General features: G+C 46.2%; 2 protein-coding genes across 3 annotated transcripts; one reads left to right on the forward strand and one right to left on the reverse strand.

The window, feature by feature from the left end:
* The first annotated feature begins 2,497 nt into the window (after positions 1-2,497).
* LOC127308078 (ubiquitin receptor RAD23b) lies at positions 2,498-9,726 on the forward strand. 2 transcript variants are annotated; one of them, XM_051338844.2, is made up of 13 exons: positions 2,498-2,834; positions 3,714-3,875; positions 4,384-4,422; positions 4,498-4,562; positions 4,644-4,688; positions 5,579-5,756; positions 5,840-5,971; positions 6,052-6,120; positions 7,025-7,072; positions 7,152-7,249; positions 9,039-9,120; positions 9,205-9,339; positions 9,439-9,726. In XM_051338844.2, exons 1-12 carry the CDS (start codon positions 2,769-2,771, stop codon positions 9,316-9,318), a joined length of 1,098 nt encoding a protein of 365 aa, XP_051194804.1. In that variant the 5' UTR covers positions 2,498-2,768; the 3' UTR covers positions 9,319-9,339; positions 9,439-9,726. The 2 variants fall into 2 exon arrangements, with proteins under 2 accessions (XP_051194804.1, XP_051194805.1); XM_051338845.2 differs by having other exon boundaries at positions 6,055-6,120.
* A 9,828-nt stretch (positions 9,727-19,554) lies between these two features.
* LOC127308079 (tubby-like protein 4) lies at positions 19,555-21,657 on the reverse strand. Its single transcript, XM_051338847.2, has 8 exons — positions 21,020-21,657; positions 20,723-20,899; positions 20,594-20,643; positions 20,415-20,517; positions 20,242-20,331; positions 20,041-20,136; positions 19,868-19,935; positions 19,555-19,768 (listed from the first exon to the last, which is right to left on the reverse strand). The coding sequence occupies exons 1-8, from the start codon at positions 21,533-21,535 to the stop codon at positions 19,693-19,695; spliced, it is 1,176 nt and encodes a 391-aa protein (XP_051194807.1). The 5' UTR covers positions 21,536-21,657; the 3' UTR covers positions 19,555-19,692.
* Positions 21,658-24,043: the final 2,386 nt, after the last annotated feature.

The following is a 24,043-nucleotide window of genomic DNA, read 5'->3' on the forward strand; positions in this document are numbered from 1 at the left end:
ATTTGGCAAATATCTAAATGGGTTGGATCATGCATCAATGCGAAGGGGCACCATAAACTTAGGCCAATCATAGGATTGTCGAACTCGTTCCATCACCGACTGCGGTCTCCATCACATGATGAAAGCATGTCATCACCTTGCAGAGCTAGCGAGAGATGCAAACTTTTTATGGGAGAGAATGACCATCGGCTTCTTGACGTACAAAATAGTTCCATTAGGGTACGACGAACACGAATTTCAATAAAATGGTGCTTAGTTTGGTTGCAACTTTAGTGACGTTGAGCTTAAAGTTTCAACGGTGACTTTGGACCAATATCAGCCATCCAAAGCCAATCCAATGCACATGAACGGATCGAAGCAAAATTCCCTACCCTTGTCATTTCTAGACTGAAACTCTCTTTATTGAAAAAAGGAAGTGTGGCCGAATCCGACAAAAGTTTCCCGGAATGCAAAACAAAACATATTAGATTTAAGGGGTTTTTCAATTTTTTCAAGGCAGCCTAAATTTTGAGTTCAAAATTTGGTCATGAAACTAAAAAATGAGGTTTATTCAGAAACCGTAAGTCCACATCCTATGCAACTTTCCCATAATGATAATGAAACATTCGAGATTTCATGGATTTTTTCAATTTTTCTAGGCAGTTTGAATTTTAAATTCAAAAATTGGTCGTGAAACATAAAATGAGGTTTATTCACAAACCATATGTCCGAATCCAACGAAAATCTCCTCGAATGCATAATACAGACTATAAGATTTACTAGATTTTTTCTCCCTTTTCTAGGAAATTTGAATTTTCAATTTAAAATCTGGTCCTGAAACTTAAAATGAGGTTTATTAACAAACTTTATATTCGGATCAGGTGAAACATTCCTAGAATGCATGATGCAACATAGAATCACTTCACTAAATTGCACAAATTCAATTAATTTTGTAGATAAAAACTTGAAAACAAATCACACGACACTAATTTTGTAGGTCCTTGTGCATGTTCTCATCAAAACCAAACTGTAAAATAACACCCAACAACAGGAATATAATGTGTGTGCTTCTGCTGATTTACTAAACCGAGTTTTGTTGGCAGTTGGTGCCAACTAAACTTTAGTCTATGTTGTGGCCAAACTGAATTTTAGTGGATGCTGATTTTCGTGTTAGCTGAATCTCTACTCAAAATAATGCCCTATGAGCAACTTCAACAGCCGAGCTATATTGCGCTCGCGCTAAATAACACGTCAATATAGCACACTAGTACCCATAAGTATGGGGATCGTTGAAATCTTCGGTGGGAAGTATTATTCAAATATAGTTCGATTCAAGGGGAACAAAAGAATACCAATAAGATTTTAGCAATTAAGACATCACTCTCTACATATACTCAAGAAGCAAGTGGTGATTATAGCAGTTGAATCAAACTAGTAGAACAAAATAGTAAATAGTAGCAACAAATTTTCAGTTATCACCGAAATTACTAACTTGTAACTTTTAGTGGCTAAAAGGGTAAGCATGAGGTGATAGCGCGGTGTTGCATGAATAAAATTGATCCTATAATGTAATACAAATAATATAGTTTTCATCAAGAACCCCGTTGCGTGTAGGAATGTGTTCTAAATATATATAGTTATGCATACTAACAAAAAGAATTTGCATAACATCTATTGTCCTACCTGCCCGTTTCACTGGGACCAACTTGAAACTACAGGTAGTTAAGGTCCAACCTTCCGAATATCTCGGAACAATGAAATAGCACTCCATGAACACAAAATATCCTCAAACTACCACATATTGTCCTTGTTTTTCCCCACTGTCACCTTAGAATTCACAGGTTTAACATAATAATAGACAATACACTTTGCAGATACATATCAAACTCATATATATGGTGGGACAATAAAAGTTCACTCCTGAAATCATGTCACTAGGGTCATAGCAAAAAATATTAAACATAGCAAAGGTCTATGAACACCACATAAAAATATCCTCATGATAAACACCTCAAATCTCGATACATATGTCTCAGTACATGGTCAATATCATCTAATCCCCATCCACGTCATATGCCTACAACAACTACTCACTCATGGTGAAGGAGAGTGAGCATATTATTGATTGAGATAGTGTTGATTTTTCCATGAGCACCAGTGAAATTTCGACGATGGATGTTTCCACATGCACTCCACTGACCCCTCTGTGCGTGGTCGCCACCCCTGCCGTCGGTGGAGCAGTTCCATCGCCGCTCATGCCAAACCCTAGTGTCATCGTCGCCGCCGGGAACCCGACCGTTGGGGTCATCCGCGGCCTCTTTGTGCTACCGCGGGCAAACTCGCACATCACCTCTGCCGCGCCGGATTTTGTCGTGTCTTTTGGAGCTGCTCTAACTAAGTTCATTGACTATTGATGGATTTTGTTGTAAAGGACTGTAGATGGATTTGATTCTTTAGATGGGCTCGTTTCAGCTTTTCCAAGGCCCACAAGAAAGTAGAAGATGTGTAACTGTCTGTGAACGAGCTGCCAAAGACACGCAACCTGGCCCAGCCACCCGAGCCACTCAGCTCGCAGCGAAGGCGAAGCAGGCGGCGGCGCATCGACAGACTTGGGCGGAGCGGAGCCGGAGCCGGGGACGGAGCGGAGCGCGGTCGACCTACGAACTTGACGAGCCGTGAACCTCCAAGGCGTGCATCAACAAGCACAAGGCCGGCCTCCTAGAACCCTAGCGCGACCAGCGGGTCGGGAGGGGAGGAAGGAACTCCGACGGCCCGGACGAGGTGCCGCCATGAAGCTGACGGTGAGGAAACTCAATGGCAACCACTTCGAGATCCGGGTGCAGCGCCATGACAGCGTGAGATCCCCTACCTGCTCCTCCATTTATAAGTGTCGGAAATTTTCCTCCAATTTTCCCCTTTCCTATTTTCAAACGCGCCTCGCGTTCTTCTCGGCTGGATGCGACGCTTCCTGGAGATTTTGTTCGGGAGATTTCTAGCGTTTCGATCAATGCAGGTGCAGCGATGGTGAACTAGCTGCTCGGGGCATGTGCTTATGCGTTGATGAAAGGGATTAGGCTAGCTCGTTAGGTTTTAGATATGCGGTGTCGCGAGGTGGGATTTGGGTACGCTACTACTTTCGCTTAGCCGATTGCTCCTGAATCCTAATGCTGTTTGCACTACTGCATCTTGCTTCTGAGTGCTCGGGATTTCCCAAGATATATGCACGTTTTGGGGGGAAGATTGAAGAGTGCTCAGTGCGGGTGCGAGTGAGTTTTTGATGGTGACCGTGTCATTATACGCGTTTGTTTTGGCAATGTTCCAAATGGACATCGTTGGTGGAGGCACCATGTTCATGGCCGAATGTTTTTAGTTAAGATATACTCCCCCCGTTCCATAATTCTTGTCGCAAATTTGTGAATAGATAAATCCAGACCTGCGACAATTATGGAACGGAGGGAGTACTATCGAAGTTCTTTTTAGCTTGACGCCCTAGGGTCTGTGGCCGCATAGTTTTCGCTGCCAATAGATTTGAAACTATCTAGAGTCTCTGAAATCCTACTTTGATAAATATTTTAACAACTCTACATTAAGATGTGTTATTATAGTTATAATACTATGAAAAACATATCAACTTTGTTAGCATCTCAGGGACTTTTGAACTTTTAAGAGTGTGTAAAATGTCAGTGGGAGTAATTATTTCAAGATCTTGCTAAATTTTTTTTGCTTTGAATCAGATTATGGCTGTCAAGAAAAAGATTGAAGAGATCCAAGGAAAGGATAGCTATCCATGGGGTCAACAAATGCTAATTTACAAGGGCAAGGTGTTGAAGGATGAAAGTACACTGGATGAGAATGAAGTTACTGAAGATGATATGCTGGTCGTCATGCTTAGTAAGGTAGGCTGCTTGTATGCCCTGTATATTAGAAATTGTTTTAGTTCTGTACTATGCTTTGGATTATTTTGTGTAGTTGAATGCTTAGTGTAATTATTGCATGAATTTGTAAGTACCGCGGAGTTAGCGTAAGCGGTTACATGTAAAATGACACGTAACAGCTTTCCTCTAATAAATAAATTATATGCATGAAACAGTTTCCAGCCTCATTTGATGCATCACAGTTTCATGACATCCTGGCATAGGCTATCAGCTTCCTACTACCTCCGCTCCGATTTAATCAACGCTGGACACCACATACGCACATGCCCGTGTCGCCACCACTCTGCGTCGATTAGGCGGAACGTAGAGAGTATGTAGCAGCTATACAGTACACTGTCCATTTATATGAACATTACAGAAAGTGCTTGACACATACAGCATTATTTCACATTATTCAACATTTCCCCACTTTGTGTTTCAACCTTGTTCTATTTATTTCTAAATATTGCTATTTACTTATTTTCTGCAGAGCAAAGCTTCTGCTTCCAGTGGAACTTCATCTGCTCAGGTAAACTTCTTCTTTTGCGGATAAAAACAATATATCAAGCATATGTACTAACATAGTAACGTGAACCATTACTAGCCTTTGAGCACTCCTGTATCCAGGCAAGCGCCTCCAGTTGCTCAACCCCAAGCTCCTCAACCCATGTGAGTCCCTTGCTACCTTTCCTCGTGGCATTCTACTGCATGGGTCATGGTCGTACTCAAACTAAATGTATCTTTTTGCAGGGTCTCAGCAACTACAACTTCTCAACCTGAAATACCATCTGCAGAGTATGTTCCATGTCTGCCTACTGATATATGTATTAGGGTCTTTTTTACCACTTAAATTTCATGTTTCTGTATGTGCCCTCCCAAGAGAACACCTGTGGCTTTGACTTTTCAGAATCACGCCCTTCTGATGTTTGTTGCAGCTTTACATCATGCAACCTTCCGTCAATGGCTTCCTTGCGAAAAAGTCCATTTGGAAGAGTGACAATTGACAGCAAACAGTAGTAAATGCATGAACTAATATATTACACATTTCGAGCAGAGAGCAAAATATTGTCTTCAACTTCTCCATGAACATGTAGCATGAGTCAATGGGGTTAAAGTCAGCCACTTAAACACAGTGGTCAATTAACATTAAAGCTAGATAGGAAGTTGGAAGCATTGAACGTCACTAGGTGAAATTATGGATTGCATGAAAATGAAAATGAAAAGCGATGAAACAGCCATTTGCATAGCTTGACAATGGGAAGTTAGGCCCCAAACTACATAATTTAGGGATTCTCGTAAATATATGGAATATAGATCTGAAATGGAGGCATCGGGTTTCATGATTCTATGCAGGATCAGTCATAGTTGGATCCTGATTCTGTCAGATATTTGTCATGACTAATAAATATATGTATGTATTGTAGTATTGTACAAATAATATCTCATGTGGATCATGTATCACACTTACTGTAATTTTTTTTATCTCATGAGTCTTGTATCACACCTACTGTATTGTACAAAAAATACCTCACGAGTCATGTATCACATGGAGTGGTGACCTTACCCATCACATAAGCTGGGTCTTTATCTTGGCAGTCTTAGTCTTGTGAATATGAAGTCAGCCATTTCTCTTTAAAATGAATATACCAGTTCTGCTATGTATAATTCTTCTTTCTTTTTGTTAGGACCCCTTCGAGCATATTTGATCATGCAGCATCAGATTTACTGTCTGGAAGCAATGTTGACACAATGATTAACCAGATAATGGAGATGGGGGGTGGCAGCTGGGACAGAGATAAAGTTCAAAGAGCTCTCCGGGCCGCTTATAACAATCCAGATCGTGCCATTGACTATCTGTATTCTGTGCGTATCTGATGCTAACAATCTGAAATTTGGGTCGAGTTTCTGATGCTAATAGATGATATTTGTTTTTCCAAAAACATTAGGGTATTCCAGTGGCAGCCGAAGTTGCTGTACCGGTGGTTGGTCAAGGGGCAAACACAACTGGTGCAGCTCCTTCTGGAGAAACTGGCCTCTCTGGAATCCCAAATACAGCACCATTAGATCTTTTCCCACAGGTTTATTTGCTACCTTTGTTTGTGCAGTACTGTTGCTGTGCTGCCTGTTTGACTATCTTTTGACTAATTGAATGATGTAGCAGGGGGCTTCCAATGCTGGAGGTACTGGTGGTGGTGGATCACTGGATTTTCTTAGGAATAATCAGCAGGTTCTTATTTGTATGTTTTGTCAATTATTGCTCTCATTTTGTTTCCTATGATCTGCCTGGACAAGAACGAGGTACAGAACAATGGTGCCAACGGGATCATGCCAATTATTCTGTTTACCATCAATGCTTTGTCAAACTATCTGATGATCTGATATAGTAGTACAGGGGTTACACTTACATGTGAAGTGTGAACTTATAATTTGATGTAGCACATAAGTGTTTGAGTGTGGCGTTTTGGAGGCCGAGTTACATGTAGCTCTTTATTTTCAAACATTCAAAATTCGTATTTCAAAGTTTCAAAAAAACCCGAAGCAAAATTCTAGAAGTAACGAATGATGACTTCTACAATGGTGTAAAATCTCAATACAAACTGATTTGTATTCTAGGCTACATAAAATTGACAAAATCTGAGAAATTTTATAGTATTGAAATGTGCACTATTCACTATAAAATTTGTTAGAATTTGTTATTTTTGTGTAGCCTAGAAAATGAAGCAGTTTGTATTGAGATTTTACACCATTGTAGTATTGCATCATTGGCTATCTCTAAAATTTTGTTTCGAATTTTTTGAAACTTCGAAACACAAATTCTGAGTATTTGTAAATAAAGAGCTACGTGTAGCTCGGCCTCCGTTTGAAGTTTTTCGTAAGTGTTTATGCTACTTGGGATGCTTTTGTGCATAACATTGAGATAGGAATTTAAGATCCCGCATCACACTTGATCTGAGCAAAGAGTTATTTTCTATGGGTATACAGCAAAAGTGGGCAATGTTCCATTTAATATAGTATAAGAAAATGCAGTGATAAATGAAGTTTGATAAAAGGAAATTCCTTCAGTACCCTACGTCCCTACCATGCGTTGTTCGGATCTTGAAGTAATAGTGTATTCCTATTATTATCTGCAGTTTCAGGCACTTCGCGAAATGGTCCATACAAATCCACAAATTTTGCAGGTTTTCTATCTACCTTTACATTTTATGTTATGTTTCATGCATCTTCTGTCTAAACTTGTTGCTGATATTTTTGCTACAGCCAATGATCCAGGAATTGGGCAAGCAGAATCCCCAACTTCTTAGGTTGATTCAGGAGAACAATGAGGAGTTCCTTCAGTTACTTGAAGGTGGAGATGGGTAAGCTTTCTTTATTTGCTGAATTATATATTCTGGTTTCATTTAAATAAGTTATAGGTTTCAGTAGTGTGAATTTTGCTTTCTTAGCTATAAACTGGGATTTCATCAATCTGGTCTGTCTGCTTCACTGCCACTTGCTAGTTAGTGTAGATTTTGTGTAGATGGTTTTGCTGGACTTAATCCTATTTCATACCAGTAACATATGTTTTGGGGAGAAAATTACAAAAAACCACCACATCTCAGGCAGATGTTTCAAAAAGCCACCACTATACGAAAATGTTTCAAAAAACCACCAGTCTACAGGTAACACGTAACAAATTGCACTGATTCGTGTCTAACAGTCGTTTAATGGCCAAACTGACATGTGGGTCCCGCAGCTGGCCTGACGTGGCATGTGCACTTTGCAGAAAAGCCCTTCATACATTATAAATTTTTGAGTCAGCTCCTCTCCTCTCTTTTACTCAGCCTCTGGTGTATAGGCCGCCCACCCCGCTACCAATCGCCGCCGGCGCCGCCACTCCCCATCCACCTCGCCGCCCCCAATCGCCGCCGGCGCCGCTCCCAATCGCCGCCGGCGCCTCCCCTGCTCCACCTGACTCGCCGCGCCTGCCAGAGCCCGCCCGCGCCAACCCCCTGCCGGAGATCGCCGCTCCCGCGTGCCCCCGCCCGCACCAGCCCGGTCCCGGTGGTCCGCCCGCGCCAACCCCCTACCGGAGAGCGCCGCTCCCGCGTGCCCCCGCCCGTACCAGCCCGGTCCCGGAGAAGCCCCCTGGAGTGGACGTCTTATCTTTCCCGCCTCCGGTCGGTCGCCGCCGCGCCGCTGATCTGCTCGCCCCCGACGCTCCCTGCTCCTGCCCGACCGCGGCGCTCCTCCACTTCGTACGTGAGCGCGCGGCCCCTCTTCCCCGACGGCGGTGATGTTTCATGGCGGCGCCGCCATCCCTCGGCCTCCTGCCCGTGGGGGCTCGCCGGCATCGTGGACAGTGAGGACGCCTCGATGTGCAGGCTCGCCGTCACCGCCGTCCCTGCTCAGACTCTTGCCCGTGCTGCCTCTCTTGCGTCGTGGACGGTGAGATATCCATGTGCAGGTTCGCCGGCGCCGCCATCCCTCGGCCTCCTGCCCGTGCCCGCCCCCTTGCCAGAGAAGCTCGCCGCGGCCGCCGCCCCTGCCGATCCAGAGCTCGTCGCGGCTGCCCGCCCCTGCCCAGCCGGAGGTCGCCATGCCCGATCGCGACTGCCGGACCTCTTCCTGCTCGTGTGGTCTCCCGTGGATAGAGAAGGAGTGGGGAGGGAGAAGAAACAAGGAGATGACTGACAGTGGGCCCCACAATAACTTACAAAAAAACCCAAAATTTTGCAACCCTTCATCGATGGCCTCCGTTGACCGTTTTCTACCGCCACGTCAGCCTGACAGTAGGTCCCACATGTCAGTTTCATCATTAGACCAGCGTTAGACAAGGATCAGTGCAATTTGTTACTTGTTAGCGCTAGAGTGGTGGTTTTTTGAAACATTTTCGTATAGTGGTGGCTTTTTGAAACATCTGCCTGATATGTGGTGGTTTTTTGTAATTTTCTCTGTTTTGGGACTTGCATTGGACTTCCTTCTTTAGTGTCTCAAGTATGGCATATACCTTGCCAGGAAGAAAATATGGTATATACCTTGTTAATATTGTTTCTGAACATAACATGATAAGCTATTTGCTGCTGCATTCTTTCCCCTGTGCTTCATTCTCACAACTCCTTTCAGTTTCAATAGAGTTTACAATGATATCTTACCTGACATTTCCAGGGGCTTCTTAGAGCAGCCTGACCAGGATGAGATGCCTCATGCTATCAGTGTGACACCAGAAGAGCAAGAGGCAATTGGGCGGGTATGTGTGGCACCTTTCTCTGCATAGATACACCATACATGTCCTCACATTTTCACCTTGGTCTGGTTTGCTTTCGTACTTCAGCTGGAAGCCATGGGGTTTGACAGAGCACGTGTCATCGAAGCATTCTTCGCGTGTGACAGGAATGAGCAACTGGCTGTAAACTATCTTCTTGAGCATGCTGGTGATGAGGACTAGAGAAAATTACTTTAGTACTGGGTGAGGATTCTTTCATGGTCATCCTGGTGCCTTAAATAACTAGCTTAGCTCTGGAGAAATGCTTACACTACTGATGTTTTTCTTGTGGGATCATGACAGAGCTTGTTCTGAACATCTGACCCAAATTGATCGTGACCGTCCCAAGTGACTGCGCTAGCTGCGATGGAGCTAATGCTCAGTCGAACAGATTATGTCTTTGTACAACACCTAGTTTGCTTCCTGCGTTGCGCATTTAAATACTTGTAGAATGAGCACTTTTATTGCGACTTATCCGGATGATACAGTAGTACTTCAATGTTGTTTACTGTCGTTCTCAAATCTGTATTGGTGGTTGTGAACATCAGTTCTGTTGATATATATTATTGGTAAACATCAGTTCTGGTGATATATCGTTCAGTACCAGCTTTGGTTTATTGGTTATATATTGTGGTAAAATCATGGCTAGAGAAGAAAAGCTGCGATCCCAGTCATCGTTGGTATACCTTGTTGATCCTTGATAACCATGCAGTCAACATTGAAGCATATATTTGCTTAATATACATCTTTCTTATTGCAAACACAGAAATCTAATTTTGTTGCCCACTGTTGCAAAACTGAGCAATGTGGGTGATCATCGTACTGTTGTGAGAGCCCCCTCCCCCTGGACTGAAACTAACTTGGTTCACGTTCGCCTAGCTCCAGCTCGCTGCTTGGCTCAAATTACACTAGGCATCTCAGTGGTGGTCCTCTTTATATCTCCCACCCAATAGAGTTCTTACAATTTGAAGAGTTGAGTTAATAGGCTGGCGGAAAAACATGTAAACCACCAAACTTGGTGGCAAAATTTAGCAGCAGCACGAGAAACAAAGCACCACAAAAGTACAAAACCCTTGTTGCCTCCTAGAGTAACACCCTGCTCTTCAACATACTAAACCTACCTAACCGATTTCTCCTGGATGTACCTGGCTGCTTACCGTGCAGCTCGCCCCGTTGACCTCTTAGGCGCTCTTGGTTGGGGTCGGCCATATCTAGGTCTCCAATAATATGACCGGAGTCTCCCAGGCACCAGTTTCCCCCGTCTCACAGGCACCAGTTTCTCTTGCAACCTCAGTCTCTGGGTTATTTTTGTGCACAAGTTCTGTAATTGAAGAAGGAAAGATGAACTTATCAAACCGTGGGAGGACAAACATAGAATGGGTTGCAAGTTGTATCTGTATTGCTAAGAATAGACATGTATGCCAAATAGAACTACGGAATTGGCACAAAGAACAAATACTAAGCAGAATGAATGATCAGCGAGCATAGCAATAAATCCACATCTAGCCCACATGAACCAGCACAAATCTTCACTCAACATCACAAAGAAATACTACAATCGTTAGCAGCTTCATAGGACATGCATGATCATTATTTTAAACAATGGTTGTACAATTTTGGGGTAGAATTTAGCCAACCATTGCATCTCCTAAAGATGCCCATAGATTATGAATTGATATATGAAATTGTAGCATACAGTTGAGATGCACCGAAAAATCCATTAATTCATACTATCACTTTTGTATATTTTTTTTGACAAAAGTCATTTTTGTATATGTCTATTGTATTGAGTATTACCTTAGTATCTTTTTTGTATATGTCTATTTGCATTGGAAAATCCCTCTCATATCATGATCTATAATGATTATCACTAGAATTGTCGCCAATGAGAAAAAGCTTGTGCGTGAAACTTTCTAGTAAGCACAATTAGGTTTAAAATTCAAATTCTACGTGTACATATAAGAAAATATAATTGTTGGTGTGATCATCTAAAATCTGACTAAACATTCAATATTTGTTAGTTCCAATGTCCAATATATTACATACTTAAGAGTTGTTCCAAAATCATATAAGGGAGTGGCTAAAGATATACCTGGCCGGCTGTAAAATCTCATGTATGGAAACAAAGCATCACAGCTTTGTTCCCTCGATATCTTCTTCCACTGCAGTGACTTGAGATTAATCTGGTAGATACCAAGGTGTGTGTTCATGAAAATGATATCACGGCCCTCCACAGATCCGATGAGTCTAGGTGTTATAATGAGGTAAAGAACAGGGAGAAGGAGGTTCTCGAGATTGATGACTGTACGATGAGTCCATGCCGCGGCTCCGTGGGAGCCCACCAGCCTCGACCATAGGTTGAGGGTTAACCTATCCACATGTGCAAACCCCAAACTTCCATCCCCCATCGATATGAGGATAACATAATCACAATCAATGTCAGTATCTACTATCGGCACATCAATCCGTGCTAAGAAATGAGAGCCCAAGTGGTACTCGAGAATTTCTGAGTGATCATCACCATGATCTTCATCGAGGTATGTGAGCATGAAGTAAAGTGCATCTTGGACGAGGACAGGTGGCATTTGCTCAATGAAGGCATACTCCGCAAGGTCAAGAGGAGAGCACGGCTCGCTCCACTCATCAAGATGAGAGCATGGCTCGCTCCACTCGTCCATCTGTAGAGAAGCTACGCGCGCCCGTGTAACAGAATCATCAGCACTTATATGAACGCCGACAAAGACAACCCTAAAGGGCCCCTCGTGACACGAGCGGTGGTCACAACCGTTAACGGTGCAGAGCACCGCAGCCACATAGCCATCGTAGTAGCCGTATTTGGGCGCGGACAAGTCCATCCAGTAGCCTGTCATGGGGTCACAAACAAGGAGGGTCATGGGCTTTACACTGGCCTTATCCCCAAGGAGAATGCGACCATGGCGGCAATCCAACACATCGAATTTCTCGTCGTTGGGAAGGTGAGCCACGAATTTCGTGGTCGAGACGAAGAGTGGCCCTGAGTGTTTGTACCCGAAGGAATAAACGAAGCCCAGCATTGGGGGAGCTCCGTGGAACTCGCGGTACCGGCCCTGGAAGCTAGGGCCGAAGAGGAGGGAGAGCCAGAGCTTGCTGGTGAGGGAGGCGCGCACGAGGCATGCTGGCTCATCCGGTGGGAGGCGGAGGAAGATCTCCTCAAGAATCTCGTCTGGCAACGCCGGTGTTGGCTGCGGCATGGTCGGTAGGGTTTTTGGGTGGGCAGAGCTTGAGCTGGTATGGACTGCGCGGCCGTGCAAGTTCGGTTAAACAATCGGGTCTGTTTTTATCCAGTTCTGCTACAAACACGCGACGCGCACAAACGGCCGGGTTAGAATCAGATACGGAGTACTACACAATTTGGATAGTACACGGCATGGAGTCTCACGCATCATAAGATGACTATACGATCGAGTACGACGGGGCACATGGTCATGGTGATGGATCATGCGGCGGTGACGGCGATCTTCATGCCGGGATGCCGCTGATCATGAAGCGGTCTGGCGCCACTCGTCAGCTTGGCGCAAGCCTTGTAACCCGCCGCGCTCACCAGTCACCACGTCGGGCGGCCGTCGCGTCGTACTTATCACCGCACCTACCTTGTCAAAGCCGTCCGCCTTGCCGATACCTTGCACACCTTCGTCTGGGGTGTGCTTCGCGGTGCTGGCCGGCGCCGTCGCCGGGTACGTCAGTAGCTACGACGGGGACTACGTCGTCGTCCTGCTGTTAGGCGCCCTCTTCCTCGCCGGGATGGGCTTCATGCTTTCCAACTACCGTGACCGTGAGGAGTCGTGGAGGATCGGGCGACAATTGCAGCGGCGGCGGGAGAATGGTGGCTGTGACCCGGTCCCGGAGGAGCTGATGCGGAGGCTCGGAGCGCTTCTGGAGCAAGGCAAGATCTCGGAGGAGAAGATGCAGAGGTGCCACGACCTGTTCGTGGTAGAGCCGGTCTCCGACGAGCTAGTGTCGCGACGCTGGCGAACGGTCTCCACCATCATCTAAATTTCAGACACGAACTTAGCAATATAATAAAGCATTACCATTTTTTTTTCTTCACAACTCGTCCACCTGATTTGCAGCTTAGAATGATTCGCCATAGCACGAGGGAGTAAATAATAATTTCAGTATCACGTTAACCGAAGCAGTTTATGTTGCTACAAAACCCAAACACAGTAGTGGATCCGCGAATGCAGTTGCTTATGTTATCACAAGTTATTTCCATTTACTGCTTCAGTTCTTAAGTGTAAGTTTTCTCCTTCAGCAATGTGCATTGCACTAACGTTGCTAGCTCAAAGCATCAAACCAAGGAAACAAAATACTGTAGTAACAACTACACTTTGACAGTACCAGTTCAGTTCACAAACAATTTTATTCAGATTTGTGAGGGAGCCAACATGCAGAAGCCCTCATATCATCTCTTTGGGCGACAAAATATTTATTAGGAGCCAACACTTGAAATCATTTCAACCTCCTCTCACAGGAGAATTCAGAGATTGGATCAAACCTGGGAGAGGAAACCATATAGTAGATCTTTTAAGAAGTTGGATGGGTTAACTTAGCTACTGCATTTGCATTTTGAAGCAAATTAAACAACTGGCAGAAAACTTTGCCAATCAAGGATAAAACGATGTTAATTAGCGAACTGACAGTTGGGAACAGGGCCATGCCTCTTCCATACAGTAGAGGTACAGAACTACAGATAGCACAGAGAAATCTTTGTTGATGCCATTGAGTATGATGAATGATCTTGCGTAAGTAAAAGTCTGTGAAACAAGATCACCCTTATGCGCACACGGCCAACACCAGAAAACCACCAAACTTACTGACAAGAGCCAATTGCAGCATAAGAAACGAAGCACCGCCAAATTCCCCATGTTTCATATAGTGGCATCCTGCGCCGGCTCAAGGTGCTTTTACAGAACGGAAGGATCTCGGAGGAGGCGCTCCGAAAGTGCTGTGATCTGTTCGGTCGCGATCTGGTCGTAGCCAGTGCTGTGCCATGAGGATAGACCGATAGAGGAGATGGTCAAGCGACTTGAAAACCAAACAGTATTGCGCGGATACTGACTTTGTGTTATATGGCACGGCTTTACTGAATCTTTTTGTTTTTTTTTCGATAAAGAGTACTCCCTCCGTTCCTATATATAAGCCATATAATTTTTTGAGAAAAATTCCAGAATATAAGGATTATTACATTTTCCTACTTGTATGTACAATATTTTAGGAGATTTGATTTGATTTACTTATCTTATGCAAAGTCCTCTATTATCCCACGACAATTAATTACGGTTAATCCTAGCCAAACATGGTGTAATTTTTTCTAAATATGTGTTTCTTAATTTCCGTGCCAGAAATTATATGGCTTATATTTAGGACCGGAGGGAGTATATATTAATATCAGAGATACCAATTACACCCAGCATCTGCAACAACGCATTGCCCTAGCGACATTACAAACTGAATCTTTTTGTTATTCCTTCACAGTATGTCAACCTAATTTACAACTTGAAATGATCTGAATAAGCATGAGAGAGCAATGATACGTACGTTGCTGCTATTTTTTAAAAGCTCAGTTTAGAAGGGTGAGTAAGTTTCCTCCGACACCAGTTTGTACTGCACCAAGATTGCTTGTTAAAAAAAATATTGCACTAGCAACAGAAGCTTACATGTCGTGCTAGTTCAGTTCAAAAGGAAAAGAGAAGGGTCAAAGAAAACAGCAGCTCTGTAGCATTTACTCCTCATTTCAACTGAACCTCCAATGTAGTTACCACATAGAATCTGAAAATTTAAAACACAATTTTTTTTTAAAACGATGCAATTGAGCTTGAGTTCAGCAAATCCGCATCGAGCAATCCTGCTCTTCAGCATACTTAACCATTTTGGACGCATGTTCAAGGCAGAAATGCATTAATGAACATGATGTCTCAAGTTGACCTGTGCAAGTTCAAGGAAGAGGAGGGGCACCCTTTTTTCCTCTTGGGATGGCCGAATCTTTCAGGTCCCAAACATTACAAACCAAAATGGGAAATAATACACTTGTTTCCACTACATACCTGTGATTGCAAGTTCTTTCCATTTTGCGATTCACTTTACAAGGTTAAGCAAGTTCTCTCCTGCACCATTGTGTCCTTCTGTAAGAAAACATCTGCAGTAACAACAACACTTTGACATTCTTTACTAGTTCAGTTCACAAGGTTATTAATCAGCGATCCAACATGCACAAGTCACATATAACCATCTCCTGGGCCAAAGAAAATAGCACCTCATCTTCCCAGGATCTTTAGGAATTGATCCAAATTGGGATTGGACTCAGAGATTTTATCAGTCAAAGATGGGTTCAGATTTCATTTTTTTTGACGGAAAACCAGTAGGGAAAACCCCCTACTGCATCATTTGTCACTTCATAAAATATTTACAAACAATAAGTCGAAATGTCCAATGCCCAAAATCTAAAATAGATTAAAAAGTGTTAAGCCATTGTTGGATCCCCTCTTTGGCTTAGCCCTATGCATAATCATTTCGAAGTCTTCCTTGATGAACCTGGTACACTCCATCCGGCATACATCTTGCCCATCGAAAATGTTTCTATTCCTGTGATTCCATAGTGCCCAACGTCTAGTAATGAGTACTTATTTGAAGCATTTGATATTGTATCTCCTCCTTGTGTCCAATAGCATGCTAATGATGTCCATATCAACATTCCATTCGAACCCCAGGCTCCACCAGAAGCTTTGCCTGAAGTCACATCTAAAGAATAGATGTTGGTAACATTTGTTAGTGCATTCCTGACATAAGACACATGATGTGCTGTTGACATGATGTGCTGTTGAAAACCGAGCCTCGACCTCGGTCTTGGCGGATGATGGCGGCGTCGGGCGATGTCGTTACCTTGTCGAAGGCGTCATCTTTGCCCGTCTTGGCACTACACTCGGCGGGTTCGGGATGTGCGGCTGCCGGTGAAAACCGTGCTCCGACCTCGGTTGGCGGACGATGGCGACGTGTCACGCCGCTACCTTCTTGAAGGCATCGTCGTCGCAGTCTGCGGTCTCTCACTCGTGCTGCTCCGGGGGAAACCCTAGGTCCGGGTCTCCCGGATCGGACGATGGCGGCGCGCTCTGCGTCGTTCTACCTCTTGGGGCATCGTTTTTGGAGCCGCTGCTGGATGTTGGCGGATGTTGGTGGAGTGGATGGTGGAGCCGTCTGGCGTCATGGTGGCATCGACGGCAGGTCTTGCAAGGTTAATGCGATTATCTCTCATGAAGATGGAGTCGAGGAAGACGGCGGAAGCAACTCCTGTGGCGTGGGCGTTGGCGTGCGCTGAGAGTCTGCTTGACTGGATGTGCTTCTCACCTGCTATTGGGCGGTTTGGGAAGGCATTTAGTTTGGATGATGTGAGTTGGTGTATTGTCACCCTATACATCCCACTGTAGGTATAGTTAGGTTGCTTCGAGAGTGATCTTTTGTATTGTTTCTTGTAAGGCTTCATGAATAATCTAATAAAAAGCCGTGTGCATCCTTTGGATGCAGAAGCTGGGGCGATTTTTCCCCCTTTTCGAAAAAAAAAATGTGCTGTTGACATGAAAAAAATTCCTCGTTAGAAGATCCCTGGTATTGAGCCCGTCTTGCAATAGAAGCCAGAAGAAAAAATTATGTTTCTGCTAAACACATGATTTCAAAATCCACTGGGCTTTTACTGAGGGAGATAAATGAGCATAAACCTTTCTACTAGAGAATTGATTCTGGTTGCCAAGGGTGGACCAGATATCTTTGTCAACCTTGTCAATTACAGGCTGTATGGAGGTCTCAAGTTCATCAATTTGTTCAACAGCTATCAGGCTGGTGCCAACGCGGGCGGGAGCGCGGGCGCTAGCGGCGGCGACGGGGCGAGAGAGGGGCGGGAGTGGGGCGAGACGAGAGTGGCGGGCGACGGCGGGGGCGCCCAGCGCTATCGCCCGCTCCCGCCCAGCTGCCGCCTGCGTTGGCGGCGAGAGAGAGGCGAGAGAGGGGCGGGAGAGAGGCGCCAGCGTTGGCGGGGCGGGGCGAGAGCGAGGCGGGCGAGAGCGAGGGCGAGAGCGGGCGGTAGGCGGGTGTTAGGCGGGCGATAGGCGGGCGAGAGCGGGCGAGAGGAGGGCGAGAGAGGGGCGGTAGTGTGTAACGGCTAGCTGAGGTGGCACAATCTGATTCGTCCACCTCAGCTAGCCGTTGGGGTTCAAAAAATCCTGAAAAAATGCCAAAACCCCCTATAAATACCCCCCATATGGTTTCACTTATTCCACACCTCACTTCATCAGCTCCACTATCCATTTCCACTCCTCTCAACGCCATGTCTTCGTCTAGCAGCAGTTCGAGCGACGGAATGGAGGGTGATATGATCGAGCAGTTCCAGGAGGAGTATGAGGAGGAGATGCTCAACGAGGAGGTGGTGCCAAGACGTCGACGCCGCCGAGAGTTCATCAGGCGTGATCGTCTGGGTGCCCACGATCGGCTCTTCGAGGACTACTTCGCCGATGACTGCAACTATCCTCCGAGCTACTTTCGGCGAAGGTATCGGATGAGGCGATCCCTTTTTTTGCGCATTGTGGATAGATTGGGTGAATACTCTCCGTATTTCACCCAAAGAGTTGATGCTCTCAACCGTGCTGGTTTTTCTCCCTACAAAAGTGTACTGCGGCTTTGCGTCTGTTAGCTTATGGAGCATTGCGGAATACGATAGATGAGTGGCTTAAGTTAGCTAGACAAACTTCATCAGATTGTCTAGATAGATTCTGTGAAGGCATCATTGACTGTTACGGGGAGACGTTTTGCCGTCGCCCAACTGTGGAGGATACTCAGCGTCTGTTAGCAAAAGCCGAGGAGCGTGGCTTTCCGGGCATGTTAGGGAGCATCGATTGCATGCATTGGCAGTGGAGGAACTGCCCAGTGGCTCATGCTGGTCAATTCACAAGGGGAGACATCAAACACCCTACCATAATCTTAGAAGCCGTGGCGTCGTATGATCGTTGGATCTGGCATGCCTTTTTGGAGTGGCCGGGTCCAACAACGACATCAATGTACTCAACCAGTCGCCGTTGTTCACTGATGTGCTTAGGGGAGAGCACCCGTAGTGAATTTCACGGTGAATGGACACGAGTACCACTATGGTTACTACCTTGCCGACGGCATCTACCCCTCCTGGCCGGTGTTCATGAAAGGTGTTACTCTTCCACAAAGTGAAAAGCATCGAGTGTTCACTGCTGCTCAATCAGCTTGGCGCAAAGATGTCGAGTGTGCCTTTAGAGTGCTGAAGTCTAGGTTCAACATTCTAGCAGTTCCGGGACGCTCCTACTCGAGGCGTACTCTTGGGTTGATCATGCGTGCATGTGTCATTCTGCACAACATGATCATCGACGATGAGCGTGGTACAAATTTGGACAACATCTATGAGACAGTTGCTTCAAATGTCGGCCCTGCAATACACCACCATGCACCACCAAGCCTAGCAGCCAGGATTCAGATGGACACCGAAATGAGGGAGTCACCGATGTATACACAGCTCCAGCATGATTTGATTGAGCATGTGTGGGCTAATTCCTAGATTATGTAATTTTTTCAAATTTTTATGTAATCTTTTCAAATTTTTATGTAATTTTTTTTATGATGTAATCGGTAACAATTTTAGTTCAATAAAATAATTTCCTTGCATTATTTATATTGTTGTAATCTGAAAAAGAAATGCTGATGTCGAGGAGAGAGAAAAGCTGACGTGGAGGAAAGAGAAGTAAAGCTGGCACTATAGCTGGCACTATAGCCTGTGCATTGGCACCGTGGGGGTGAGAGTGGGGTGAGAGTGAGGGAAAAAGCTGACGTGGCGGGTGAGAGTGAAGTGGTGCATTGGCACCAGCCTCATGGATAAAGGAAGATGGAAATGATAATAAATATCCACTTCAGCAATGCTACAGGCTTCTTTTATCAGTCAAAGTTGGGTTCAGATTCAGTGATTGTATCAATCAATGCATGGAGAGCAAACTGATAAAATCCAACAACAACAGCAAGAGAAACTAAGCACAACCAAAACATGTACCAGATGGTGACCACGGTTCATCACAGGACCAATGGCCATCTACCCAACCAACATAAGACCCAAAATATATGAAGAAACAGACTACCAGCATCAAGAAGTCCCAATCTACACTACCAGCATTCCCCTTCGTCTTTGCCGAACAGCTGGTGAGCGGCAAGTCCCAGTGCAGGACAAGTACTTGGCGACGGAGGAGACCAGCGAGGAGCGGCAGGGCATGGCTCCAGCACCAGCAGCATAAGCATAAGTTTTCACAGTCGGTCTATCCTTGAAAATCAGTTAGCTGCGTTGAACATTTTGAATTCGTTTCTCGGTTGAACAATATAAGCAGATGAAAAGAATTTGCTCTCTTATTATTATTGGCTCCTTCTCAAGGTGAGAAGACTGCATATACATAATCGACTGGAAGAGACATCAAGACGCAGTACAAAAACAACAGTCAACCAAACAAAACTCCGATGCGCATCATCTCACAGCGTGCAGCACAGCTTCGAGTCCATGGATGCCAAGCAAATGCAGAATGCTTGGTAGCCAGTCAAGGGGTATCTACACAAAGAAAAAACATCTTCCATCAGAAAAATGTACAGGATACATACAACCCCTACGGCCCTACCTGAAAAACAATGAGAACGACCGATGGCCTACCTGAAGTCCATTATGTATTTGGACTTCCCGACCCTGCCGAGCTGCAAGATCGTCTGCCTTCCGTTTTCCTGTCGATCAGAAGTTGCTGTTATCATGATCTGCTACTTTGGCTGAACGAACACCAATAAAAGCTTTCAGGTATGATCTTGTGATGATAACGAGCGGAATGTTACCTCCAAGGTCATCTGGAAGTTCTTCACGGATGTCTGCACCTTGTATCCCATCCTCCCTACCCTCTCTCTGAAGTCTAGTTCATAGCGCTTCGTTATCTGTTGCGAATACATAAATGAAACGTATAGTTATCATCTCAACTCTTGACATATCACTCAAGCGTATTGCAAATATTTTTCTTGCAATTGCAAGCAGCTGCTTACATTGTTGTAGAAAGGTGACCTTGAGCAGAGTTTGTCAGCTCTGCTCGTCTTCTCCTGCCAATCCTTCGGAAGCCCACCAATGTGCTGAATCTGCAACAATAGTATTTACACAATTTAGAACCACACGCTCCACTGAATCTCCCAAATGCCCCAACTGATTTTATTCGATTTACCTGAGCAGAATTGCTGGTCTTCAATTGCATTGACTGGTTCTTGGGAATCCATGCCTTCATGCTTCTGAAACTACCGGTGAGCGTAGTGATGGTAGGGGCAAACCTGCAGAAAAAAATCAAGAATCAAGAAAAGCCATGTAACTATACTGAACTGGTCGCAGACGGACACTGAATCTTACGAGATAACGCCGAGTAGCCGCTTCGACTTGAGCTCGTCGATCCGGTTTCCCTACACCGACAACCGATGACAATCAATCTTCAAATCCTAGAGCGGGCGGTTAAGAATCATCAAGGGGAAATTCGTGTACCTGGCCCCAAATCTGGTACTTGGATCCGACGAGGTTGGCACCCAGAGTCCCCAGGAAGTTCTTGTCGGAGCTGCAGAAGACGCCGTCCTGGTTCTGCGCCAGGATGAACTCCGACCTGCCCCTCCTCCTCCGGTGCCGGGCCACCGCCAGCTTCCGGTCCTGCCGTCCCTGCCCCTCCTGCGATTCCACGAGACAGAGACGAATCTCAGCAGCTAATCCCATCTCCCAGTCCGCTGGATTTGAAATTCAGAAGCGCGGATTAACTCGAGCGAAAGAGTGGGGATTGGATTAGCTCACGTTGGTGTAGAGCGAGTAGAGCGACACGCCTCTGGCTCCGGTGGCCTTCTCCCTGACGACGACGCAGGTGCACCTCCCGACGTCCAGCGGGAGCGGGCGGCACAGCAGCGCCCTGTTGGGGAGCGTGGCCCAGGACGCGGCCGGCGCCGCCTCGTTGTCGGAGAGGTCCCACGCCTCGTAGGACGACGACGCCGGCGGCGGTGGAGGAGGTGGCAGCAGCTCCCTCCCCCTTGGCCCCATGAACACGGGCACTGCTGCCGGCGCCGCCAACGGCGGCTTTTCGTCCTCCATGCGGGCCTGCAGCGACGACGGCTTCAGCGGCGGCGACACCTTGGCAGCAGCAGGCGTCGCCGTCTTCTCCTCCTTTCCGGGGCCGAGATTGGAGGTGCCCTTGTTCTCCTTCTCGGCGGAGACCACTGGCGCGCGTGGTCGCGCAGCGGCGGTGGCAGGTGTGCCGGCGCCGGCGTTGCAGCTGAGAGGCCGCAGGGGCTTCCTCTTGGGCGGCGTGGCTGCCATGGCTAGAGCTTGAGTGGAGCTCTGGGTGTTTTCTCTCTGACTCTTGTGTGTCACTGGCAAGGTGGACGGGATTTGTAATTTTGCGAGCGCGTTAGTGGAAGGCTGGTGTTCAGCTATGGCTGTGAATGGTGATTTGGAGGGAGGATTTAAATTTGAAACGCCTGCGTGGCGAGTGCTAACGGTCGCCGCATTGGGAACTGGACCTTTTTAGTGGAGCCATTATTTGCTTTGGGACTTTCTTGGATTTTGCTTTTGGTCTTCACCACTTGCGCTAGTAGAATGTTAGCACTACAGATTGGGCTGTTTCTTTTGACAGTGATGTGCTGTTTTGAATGGGCATTTCATGGTAGTACTTGATAGTATGTTTCATTTGAAATACTCTAGATTTGTTCAGACCGTAAACCCTAGTAGTAATACTCAACACTTTGGTGGATCATCCCACGATATTTGAAAACCTTGCTTAAATGAGCTGCGGCTCTGCTCCCTGTTTGCCTGCGTCGAATGCAGTTATTGTACCAGGAGACTGAAGCTGATCAGTGAAATGAATGAAGTGTGGGGATAACACCCGCACAAACCAACGGCGGGGCCGTAACGTTGACGCTTCCGTTTCGTGTTTAAGAAAGATCGTAGCTTGACCAGAGCTTTTACTCCCAAATGCCAGCTAGCAAATGTGTCTGTGTGCAGCATTCTTTAATGGCAAGTACGAGAAGGCACCTTTGGGAGCAGCATTGTGCCTCCTTGACCTGTTTGAAAAATTGTGGCTGGCATGTTAGATTTTCTGTAGCAACATGTTTGAAAAATCGTGCCAAGGTACCAGTGTTCCTCTCGAGACAGTCTGCGCGCCAGGTAGGGGGCTGCAACGCCATCAGGGTCCAGTCTGCGCCCGTCGGGAACCGCGCATCTCTCTCTGAGCACGACAACGAAGATGTCACTTCTTCCTACCTCCCCTCTCGGGAGCCGGAGGGCTCGCTCTCGTACACCTCTATTGGCACCTCTCGCGCACGCTCGGGGAGTCAGCCAAGCCCGTTGGCAGCTCTCCTCACAGCGCACGAGCAACTGCGCTACCATCCCAGTTCCCACCGACACCGGTCACAACGGCTAGCTCACGCGTGTCGCGCCATCGCCAACACCAGTCCCTCCGCTTTCAACGCCGCACCACCTCCACCTCCAGGGGGCACACGCGTGGGGGAAGTCGCTCACGGGGCACCACCACCGCCTCCGCATCCTTTGTGTCCTCTCGTTGCGCCTGCTGCAAAGGCAGCCTCCCACAGCACCTCATCTACGTGTTAGGACCCCAGCTTCCAAGAGGTCGTGCAGGCTCTAGAAGACGGTCACGTAGGCCTCGAGCGCAAACCCAAACGCTAGAACACCGACGTCCAAGGCATTGCTAAGAAAAGCTTCCCTACGCCTCCCAACTCTACTTCAAGCCAGAGGATGGCTACAAGGCCTCCAACAACTTTGCCGAATATGAGGGACTCCTCGCCGAGCTCAGGGCCGCCGTCACCCTCGGCACCAAGCGCCCAATCGTCAAGGGATATTCGCAACTCATTGTCAACTTCTCGAACAAGAGCTACACTCTCAAGATGAGCACATGATTGCGTACCTTGCCGAGGTCCGCAAGATGGATAAAAGCTTCCTCAGCATGGAGCTAAGGCAAATCCCTCGCGAAGCCAACCAGGACGCTGACGACATCGACAGAAGGCGTCCCACCGCTTGCACTAGAGGCCAGGCACCTTCTAGGAAAGACTCTTGAAGACATCTATAGAGACTAAAACTCGGGGCCATTAATATAGAGACTATGATATTAATAATGAATATATACGTAAAAAATAGTTGTCAATAACATTTGCATGCATCTAAAGATAATACCATATCTAATAATTTACCTGCAGAAACAAGGTGGGCGCGGGAAGTTGGAGCGTGCTATGCAGACCTTATCGGTGGGGATGAAAGGTGGACACACCCATGCAGAAGTTCAGAGATGGAAGGATATAAGGGAGGAGACATGGTGGGGTATGTAGAGACACGCGTTAGAGTATGAGGCGGAGGATGAAACAAGTGCGTTCCCCCAAACGTTTACAACCATTTTCCATTTTTTTAATTTAACATGGGTAGTTAAATTGCCATAATGTGCTCTAACAAATTTACAATTAGCTCGAACAGATTCAGAGTTAAATTGCCTATATAGTATTTTTTATGTTAATTAGGCAACAATAAGAAAAACAATAAATCCTAATACACTGGCATGATGTGCGCGAACGAAAACAACACCACTTAGCTGTACTCCAACATACATGAATACACCATCAATTTTGTTTTCCCTCCGACCTAGCATCTCCAGTCGTTACCTAAAATCCTCCAAAGTTTTTTCGGACGCGCGCGTTCTAAAAAGCCTTTTCTCCCGGCGCGACCTAATACGGTGTCCGGCGCCCTGAGGCCATCCCCGCTCGAGTGGTGAAGATGCGGGCGTGTCGCACAGAGGGAAAAGTGAGACGGGAAGTGGCGAGG

The sequence above is a fragment of the Lolium perenne genome, chromosome 6 (genome assembly GCF_019359855.2).
Source record: "Lolium perenne isolate Kyuss_39 chromosome 6, Kyuss_2.0, whole genome shotgun sequence".
NCBI lineage: Eukaryota > Viridiplantae > Streptophyta > Magnoliopsida > Poales > Poaceae > Lolium > Lolium perenne.